The sequence below is a fragment of the Etheostoma spectabile genome, chromosome 3 (genome assembly GCF_008692095.1).
Source record: "Etheostoma spectabile isolate EspeVRDwgs_2016 chromosome 3, UIUC_Espe_1.0, whole genome shotgun sequence".
In the NCBI taxonomy this organism is placed as follows: Eukaryota; Metazoa; Chordata; class Actinopteri; order Perciformes; family Percidae; genus Etheostoma; species Etheostoma spectabile.
Genome location: NC_045735.1, coordinates 28369362 through 28379114, shown reverse-complemented (window position 1 = coordinate 28379114; position 9753 = coordinate 28369362). Strand labels below are relative to the sequence as shown.

General features: G+C 39.5%; 2 protein-coding genes across 4 annotated transcripts in view; both read left to right on the top strand.

Moving 5' to 3' along the window:
• nmd3 (NMD3 ribosome export adaptor) overlaps positions 1–6001 on the top strand; it is an 11260-nt gene extending 5259 nt beyond the window's left edge. For all 3 annotated transcript variants that reach the window (XM_032510319.1, XM_032510325.1, XM_032510327.1), the window contains exons 9-16: positions 593–689; positions 1410–1527; positions 3084–3229; positions 3752–3864; positions 3969–4041; positions 4271–4377; positions 5256–5326; positions 5542–6001. In XM_032510319.1, the coding sequence (XP_032366210.1) occupies positions 593–689; positions 1410–1527; positions 3084–3229; positions 3752–3864; positions 3969–4041; positions 4271–4377; positions 5256–5326; positions 5542–5675 (859 nt within the window). In that variant the 3' untranslated portion in view covers positions 5676–6001. The remainder of the gene's footprint in view (positions 1–592; positions 690–1409; positions 1528–3083; positions 3230–3751; positions 3865–3968; positions 4042–4270; positions 4378–5255; positions 5327–5541) is intronic.
• A 2601-nt stretch (positions 6002–8602) lies between these two features.
• sptssb (serine palmitoyltransferase, small subunit B) overlaps positions 8603–9753 on the top strand; it is a 5507-nt gene continuing 4356 nt past the window's right edge. Inside the window, exon 1 of the mRNA XM_032512247.1 lies at positions 8603–8711. The gene's annotated coding sequence lies outside the window, so the exon portion shown is untranslated. The remainder of the gene's footprint in view (positions 8712–9753) is intronic.

Below are 9753 nucleotides of genomic sequence, written 5' to 3'. Positions count from 1 at the left end.
CCTTTAAACATGACTGAGCCTCTGACATGGGAGATCACTGAGAGAGAAGGTCACTTGTCACAAGCATGTTTAAGGCTTAAGCGTGGAATGACTACAAAATAAAAAACCTGAGTAGACAAAACATTTCATTTAAACTTGTGTGTGACAAATAATGTACATTTAAAATCTAACAAACTCAGATTTATTTGTATTTTGTATATTGTCTTTAAAATCACGCATGGAAATGTACAAAATTGTTGCAACGTGATGCATCGATAAGGGGTTAAGAATCGGATCGTTGGCCTCTTAATGGAATCATGAGGTGCCCAGAGATTCCCACCCCTAACAAACAATATTCATAATTTCTTTTTACCAGTGTGCTTCTATCAATGTATGTTCATAATTGGCAAAACCCCTCAAGCGTTTCATAATCCGTCATTTAGATGTTGTCATGACATGTGTGCTCATCGTTTTGCATTCAGTCCCTTTTATTATGATTTGTCCAACTGGGACAATGTGATCGTTTTTTTCTGAAGGAAGTCTGATGATGATGATGATGATAATGATAATGATAATAATAATAATAATAAACACTTTCTTTTCTTTTTTTAAGGTCAAAGACATCCCAGCGCCTCATCTCTCATGACATCCATTCAAACACGTACAACTATAAGAGCACCTACTCTATGGAGATCGTACCTGTCTGCAAGGTATGCAGCTCTGGGATTTGGTTTTACTTTAAATTTGATTTTGTTTCACTCAAATAATCCACTGTTGGAGACACGTCCATATTGGCTCAGCACCTCAGACAAGCCAGAGCAGTCATATTTCTTTACACGTCACCTCTGGGTTATCAGGTTTTTAGTTTAGTCAAATGTTGTGTCGGAAAGATGTCTTGGGATCTGTTTATATGCAGATTAAAACCTGAGGCTGGCCAATAATCTTTCCTGTTATATTTGTCTTTGACAGTGCACATAAAATAAACTTAATACCTTTTACATTAAAACTAAGGTAGGGATGGAGATTCTTGGCAGGTGTGAATTTTGTTACTTTCAATAGTCTCCTCATCTCATTTGAGATTTAGCTTTATTTCATAGCAATACATAGACTTGGGTATGTTTTTTTTAATAGCATGTTTGAATGATAGGTGCCATTTGGGGTATTTTCAATGAATGAAAACAGGACTCAGATTACTGCTTTGCTTGTTTTGCCATCAAGAGATATCAACAGCCTTGATTAAATTATAGTTTAGACTATATTCCAAGCCTTTATTTTGAATTACATTTTTTTTTAAATCTCAGCTGTTGGGAAACAAAGGCTTTTTTTTTCTCTCACACACATTGGGAACTTCTAGAGCAAGCCCAAAGTCTGTTTGCCTTTCCTTCAACCTCAATCTGACCCCGGGTTGTCCGGTTTTGTCTGGTTGCCAGGACAACGTAGTGTGCCTTTCCCCACGGCTGGCGCAGAGTTTGGGGAACATGGGTCAAGTGTGTGTGTGCGTCCGTGTCACCAGCACCATCCACCTCATCGATCCCAACACCCTGCAGAGTGAGTATTTCTACTGCGGACCGCTGAGTCTTAACAGGTCCAACTGACACCACAGTCCAATAATGCTGGGACAATATTCTTTTGTCCTTATTTGATTCTTTCATGATACATGGCTTTAGATTTGTTTTTGTTTATCACTTTTCAATTATTGTGATTGTGTTGTTTGTGTACACAGAGTTTACTAAAAAGAGACTTTTTGAACGACTCACTTCAGCGGTTGGTTTTTCCGGTCGCTGCCATCTCGCCAGTCAAAAAGAGTCTGTGTACACAAACAATGTTCTCAATGCTCGAGTTCATGTCTAGAGCCCCTGGTGAAAGTTTCAGTGTTTGTAGTGTTTTAAAATTAGTGATTTTGATGCGATCATAGATGTGCCCCTAGCACTCCCACTCAAACAGCCATTTGACTCAAGACAACCGACAGCCAAAAGCTCAAGAAATAGAGTTTACTCTCACACAAGTCGCATATGATCATTTTTTGCTTTGTAAGTAACTTGGAACAGTTTTTAAATGTATATCAAAATATTTTCTCTATTTCTGGTGCTTGAAAAGTTACTGATTATTTGATCTGTATATTTATTACTGTCTTTGTAATGTTGTGCATTATGTGATTGACACTTTAGCATAGTCATGCATTTGTGGCTTTGCGTGTAAAACAAACATCACAAGCATGTCCTTTTGTTACCATGGCGATATAACTGAGTCACTGCTTGAGTGAAACCCTTCAGTGCTGCACTAAGCTGACCCCAGTCTGCCGACCACATGTTCATCCCAGTCGTCTAGCTCAACAGCTTCCCTCTGCTTGCCGTCACGGCACAGCACGACACACGCTCACAAAAAGGAAAGAAAAGGAAACTTTTTATTTTATTTTTTTTTTACATGCTGTTTTAGCCAAGTCAGCTCATATGGAGGGATTTATAATTGATACAGAAATGCTGACAAATGATGAGCGACAACAAGCGATGATGTGTTTCCTCTGTATCTGGTGTAATCACGTACTGTATTATGTGAGAGGCCGAGGCGCTCCTCTACTGAATGCTGACATTTTGTAAGCGTCCCACACGTTTTTAATTACTCTTCAAAGAGCAGGCTATTTTTGTTGCAGAACGTTTTTGAGCCGGCTGAGTAGCTGAAACAGCCTCAAGGCAGAGCTCTGTTTGGCACATTTTGGCTGCAGTAGGCAATTAACTTCCTATTGAAAATATTTCATTGCTGTTTTTCTGCTTCAGTTTACTTGATATATACACAGAAAAACAGTGTCTGGATTATTTGGAATGTGTTCACAACAGTGTCGTAGAAAAACACTGACAGATAAATCTTACTTATGCACTCATGGCTTGTTGGAGTCTGAAAAACCATCAAATCTATCAAGAATGACAGTTCAGTTATTGAAATGCTGTCTGTAAAATGTGTGATTTATCTAATTTCTCAAGTATATGATTAAAAATGAAAAGAATATAATTTTTTTCTCACGTTTTAGGCTATCTGCTCTAATGACTAGTCTTATCCGAGTAGAACTGTCAGTAATAAATACTTAAATAATCTCTTTAACTCATTAGTTGCTGAAGTGGATGGGAGCACATATTGGCGTTACCCCTTCAATAGTCTCTGTAACCCACGGCAACTGGAGGAGTTCATCGTTATGGACACCGACATCATCAGAAACCAGAAGCTGGGTGCTGGAGCCGGCATGAGGTCCAATAAGGTGAGGGTGTGTTTGTGTGTCTGTGTGTTGTTGTTGCAGAACAGATTGCATTATGAGGGGAACATTGCTTTGCTCTTGGAAGCAAAATCAATAGCAAAGCATTGCATTATCCCTGATGCTGTATGCGGGATTCAAGCCAAAACAACGGGAACACACAGGAGTGTTGGTTTCGATGGCGCAGGGTATGAGGTTTGTAGGGACACTGTTTGCTCTCTCTTTACTCTGAATATTGCATATGTATTAATGCAACTGTCTGAACAAACTGGAGGGAAAGAACAAGGGTGCTTCAACGGCTTGAAACGTGTGTGTGTGTGTGTGTGTGTGTGTGTGTGTGTGTGTGTGTGTGTGTGTGTGTGTGTGTGTGTGTGTGTGTGTGTGTGTGTGTGTGTGTGTGTGTGTGTGTGTGTGTGTGTGTGTGTGTGTGTGTGTGTGTGTGTGTGTGTGTGTGTGTGTGTGTGGTGTGTGTGTGTTGTGTGTGTGTGTGTGTGTGTGTGTGTGTGTGTGTGTGTGTGTGTGTCACAGCACACCCTGGCTGAGGTGTGGGTCCAGAAAACATCAGAGATGAACACCAGTCAGCAGTATCACTGCCGTACATTCCTGGGCCACCTGCTCAACATCGGAGACCTGGTGCTAGGGTGAGTATGAGGGATTGACGAAGAGGCTGGTCAGGTTGGCAGTACAGACTGACTGCAGGCTGTACACGTGACACTTCATGGCACATTTACTTCTCACACTACAGATTTGACTTTGCCAATTCCAACGTCAATGACGAGTACCTGAATAAGATGAACCCTCACCACGTTCCTGATGTGGTAAGACTCAACTCCTCAGTGAATAAACCTGGGCTTCCATGATCCCTCTAAGTAGCTATTGTCGAGTTAATTAACACTGTCCTCTAGTGGCAACATAAAATACTGTATGTGGATGTGATCACATCCTTGGACAAAATACTACATTCAGGCATAGCATCACATAGAGAAAAGTATGGAGACAATCCGCTGTGGGGTTTTAATTGTACAACCTTTGTGTGGACCCTCTAAGGTGCTGATCAAGAAGAGTTACGACCGCAGCAGGAGGGCGAAGCGCAGGAACTGGAAACTGCAGGAGATGGAGAGAGAGCGAGAGGGCATGGACACAGATGATGAGAGGTAGGAGAGTAATGTGTTTCTGAGTTCTCTTAAAGTGGCTGAATTAAAACTTAAAGAATTTGAAATGTTATTCAACTCTCGTGTTTAACTAGTCATTTTCAGAGGATAAGACTAGTGATAGAATTAAAAAAAAAAATTAAAAGGACAAAATAATTTAGTAAAACAGCTGGGCACAGTAGTTTTTTGCAAACATTACTCAAACTGGAGAAATTACTGAAATCATTGGGGACCATTTCCAGGCTTAGGGTGCATATGTATATGTGGTGCTCTAGTGAGTATTTACAGCAGCAGAACGGTGTTTGATTGGCTCAATTCAAATTACAGTGCCCATGGTCTTCATGATGAAAACACATGGCATTTCACAGTGTGGCTCATTTATGTATTCAACAATGGAGATCAATGGCACAAAGGATGGCAACACATGTTAGTCAGATCAAATCATGGTGGTTTTGGTCTTTTAATGAGACACGTTGACAATGAAAAAAATGTTGAATACCCCCAAACTTGTACTTAAATGAAAGAGTCCTTGGAAAAGTTCTTGTAAAACATTCTTACAAAAAATAAGGTGAATATATTTAACTTACCCTAACCCATTCAACCCTTCAACACATTGGCCTTAGGAAATATCTCCCTGAATAAACAAATGTTTTATCTCTAACCTATGAGGAATTGCTTAAAGTTTGTTTTGGCGCAAATGTCCCCCCTCACATCAACAAGGATAAACACTTGCCTGAAATGATGACTAAAGACATGAAGCTGTCTTGTATATTTAGTGAATAGTTTGAAAATGTGCCAAGAATGCCAAGTATCCTGTAAATATTTTCTCTGTAACGTGGCACCACAAAGGTTTTCCTTTTAACTTGCTTTTCTGTCTTCAGACAATACCAGGACTTCCTGGAAGACTTGGAGGAGGATGAGGCTCTGAGGAAGAATGTTAACATCTACAGAGGTGAGCAGCTGGGCGCTGCAGACTTTTCACTGCACCAGTATCCTCAGACACTTCAGCCCTTCTGTTTGTTTCCATTGTTGCAGCTCAAATAGTTGAGATGTGGCTCATTTGCTGTGAATGGCTGATTAAGCGGTCAACAGATCTAATGTAAGTTTATATGTAGATGATGTGTTGGATGGACAGTTAATAAATAGACCTTGATTTTTGAATTTCAGATGCGTCAAAGATTCCAGTGGAGAGCGACACTGATGATGACGGAGCACCACGCGTGTCCCTGATGGAGATGCTGGAGGAGCTCAGCCTAACGGATGCGACAGGAGAAGAGGGGGCCGAGATGATGACGGACTAGCCGCTCGGCATCCTGCCTGTGTGACACTGACAGCTGATCTGTCAAATACAGGTCCACTGATGACACAGTTAGACACAGAGCTGAACTGGCAGCAGATTGAAGACTGATTGAATCATTGACAAATAATGTTTCACACAGAAACAGTCCACAGTTCATCGGACTGTGATGTAATGACTCATTACAGTTAAATCCTGTTTGGGTTAAATTAGTGCCACACAAATATGCTTCTAAAGTACTCTTTTCTCTCTTTGGCATGTAACATTTTGGAGTTATTTGAAGATGAAGTGCATCTATTTCACTATATCAAAATAAAAACTTGTCCTATACTTTTCCTAGATGTTTTCTGTCCCTAATCCTAGTCCCTAATCCATACTACATACTAATTATATACAGTGCGTACTCAGATGGGAATACAACTGCCACTTTGCCAATTAAATTTAACAAAAGTATTTTTTCTGAGGATGTAGTCATTGTTATTGTTTTTGTTTTGTATCTTTTTATATTAGTTTTTTGATATAATTAAGGACCTTTTTTATTTTTTTTAAAAAGAAAAAGAAAGAAAAGCTCCTGAGTTCACTCTGCAAATGTATTTTGCTAATTGTGAGCATCTGGCGAAAAAATGTGAGTAGTGTGCACCAACAGCACACTCAAAAGACAATGCATACCGTCTGCTTTGAGTATACTTTACTTTGCGCATGAAAACACCAGATATTTAAAAAAGTACTTTTCTGTACATATCCACCAGAGAGAGCTGTGGGCCACTAACAAAACCCATCTAATGCATTCAAATAGCCACACCTGTAGTAAGCCCGGCCAAGCCTGTTAATGGCATTATTTGCCTACCATGGGCATTATATAAATACCCACCTAGCTGCACCACCTTTTCAGCGAATAAGAGTGGTAAGTAATTGAAAACATTGTCAATTTTCTTTTTTCCGTATATCTTGATTCTAATATGTACATGTTTAAAGCCTGTTATAATAGATCAAATGCTAGGACTCAGTACACTGTCATGGACATTTTAAGCAACTTTATGGTTACCTATGAAAAAGAGGAAGGGTATACTATGTAAAGTAGTTGCCTTAAAAACCCTTAGGAGCAGTTTACATTTAGGGAGCACATGCTTTGGGTGATCCCTGATAATCTTAGGAATGAAAAACCATGAAAGATGCACACAGCACGAGACACGCTCACCAAAAGAAAACAAAACAAAAGTTTTTATTATTACTAGGTTTGTCGCATGGCTGTGCAGACCTACCTGATATGAGGCTTTATGTAATCTAAGACCCCAGAGGAATGTGTGTATCACATGTCTGTGAGACATGGCTTGCGTTCTAACTTGAAATGAAAGGAGGCGTCCTGGTCTTGTTTTTCACAAACCTGAGCTGGTGGAATGGTAAAAGGAAGTCAATGAGGTGAATCCTTTCTTGAGTGTGTTAGGTGTGTGTGATCTGGTTTTGATCCGATTTTATCACCATCTTTGCATGTGCATGAACTGAGCCCTTCTGACCTGTTTGCTTTGCCTGTAATTTCTAACATTACAGACTGACTTTCTCCTGGTATAAGAAGACCAATGGCATGTTGATGGAGCTTAGATTCCTGAGCTATTAAGAAGGCTAGCATTCTGGTTTGAATACTGATTCCAATTTACTGTTTGCGAAGCGGGTCAGGACTATGCAAAGACAGTTGATACAGTTACTACAAAGAGGTGTTAACTTTCTACAACGGGGAAAGTGTTTTTCAGGCATTGTGCCTGGGATTTTAAACCAGTCCTCATCCTTGTGACACGGACCAAATCGCAGTGCATCCATGCGTAACCAGTGCGCCACGGCGGCGGCACTGCCCGTGTTTACACAACAGTAATGAATAGTGCTGTCAAGTCAAATGCAAGAATTGAGCAGGTCAGCAAACATTGCTCAGATAGGAGACAACATTTTCTTAACGGTGTGTCTTATTGCCCTTGGGCAAAAGGGACAACTTCTCATCTTTATTGAATTTATTTTTTTAGGTTGTGCATTTAAAGGTTCAGAGAATAGAGAAAACGTTTATAGATTTTGAGTGTGCATATTAAGCTTTTAGTGGTATTCCAAAACACGTTAAGAGTTGAATAACACTGTGGTTGGTGCATAAAATGTTTTCCGATTCACACCTGACCACTTACACACCTCAGTCAGCTATCAATAATCAATCTTCCACCAAAATGCAGAAACAAGTGTGTGCTAAATGTATAAGGACATAAGAGAAGAGACTGATGTCTGATCCAAGATATTATTTGCATTTCTTTTTGAAAGTGCCAGTTAGGTTTCAGTATGGCGCTGTGGTCCTATGAATGTTGTATGCACTGCAGTGGTATTATAGAAACAATACAAATTATTCTTATTATGAAAGTGATTAAAATATGTACAGCTTTTTTACTTTTTTTTTATTTAGTCTTACAGGAAATAAAGCTAAAGAGAAGCAGGACAGACCACTGAACTGTGCAAAGACTGCAGCTGAATATTAAGTTGTCAGAATTAGTTTTAAGTTCAGTGTAAGATTTAATATTTGGTCAATATTAAGTGTTGCCGTGCATACCAGTGTGATGCACTGCTGTCACGGTTTATCCATCCTGCTGCGGGTCAGTGTCAGGCTGCAGCAGGGCGAGACAGATGTGTCACGGACTGTAGAAAGTTAAAGATGCTGCACAAAGACTTTACGTGGCTGAGTTAAAGCTGCACCTAAAACACTTGACTCCTGAGCCTCAAATGTTTTTCTTTTGACCACACACACACACACACCTGCTGTATGCTTTATAGCCCTCGGTCACTCCACCTACAGGTGAGTGTAAGCACTAGTAGTGGGTGTGGTGTCATTCTCATAGTCTATGAACTATATATATATATATATATATAGGCTAGTGGCAAACTGCCGAGGCAGCTTTTTATTCACACAAAGCAGCGTAGCAGCAGCAGCGGGTTGCGGGCTGTTGCCTGTAGCTCGTCCTGTAATTATCTCCATCAGTAGTAGATATCAGAGGATCTCACGTCAGCTGCTAAGGTGAGTCTCAGCATATAGATTTGGTTATAGCCTACACCATACAGGCTACAGTGAGCGCTCAAGAGCTGATATATCCCCTCTATATTCTTTCCATTAAACTGAGGAGTGAAGGAATGTATCATTGCTATGTGCAGAGCATTATTCATTATACATGTATACTATCTTTGCAAGGAGTTTAACTTAACATAAAACATTAACGTAAGTTCTTTAGCAGGTCCTGTTTTTTTTACGTCAGTAGGCTACACCTGCAAAGCAAGGTACCTTTATTTATATATCAAATTTCAGCAACAAGGCCATTTAAAGTGCTTTACATAAAACATTAAAAAAGAGATAATAGAACAAAAAAACAAAACAGAATAAGACAGGTATAAAATACAAGAATAAAAGGTACAATACAGTGTAAGATTTAATAAAAGGAAGTGTCAAACAAAAGTCTTCAGCCTTTATTTAAAAAACTAAGCGCTGCAGAGGACCTGCAGATTCCTGGGAGTTTGTTCCAGATGTGTAAACTGAACGCTGCTTCTCCATGTTTGGTTCTGATTCTGAAAGCAGACCTGTCCCAGATGAGCTGAGAGGTCTAGATGGTTCATAATGTAGCAAAAGATCACAACTGTATTTTGGCCCTGAACCAGCCAGTGATTTATAAACTAACTGTAGTATTTATTTATTAAAATCAATAATTTGAGGGACAGGATGTCAGTATAAAGAACTGCAGCAATGTGATCCACTTTCTTTCTCCTTTCTAATTGATTTTCTTAGGGAGACACTTGTAGTGCACCTGTTGACCTGTGTGGCAGGATCTGTTAATGCCTAAAGCTACTATGTAAAGTGTTGTGGATTTTGCCATGTGTGACTTACATAATTATTGAATTATTCAAGGTGACCAAGATGGTGATATAATTAAGGACCTTTATATAAAACAAAAGATCCTGAGTTCACTCTGCAGAGAATGACTAAAGACATTCTAATAGCATAGCACCCAGTACTTTATACAGTGGGGGATCGGCACAGCATAATAATAATAATAATAATAATAATAATA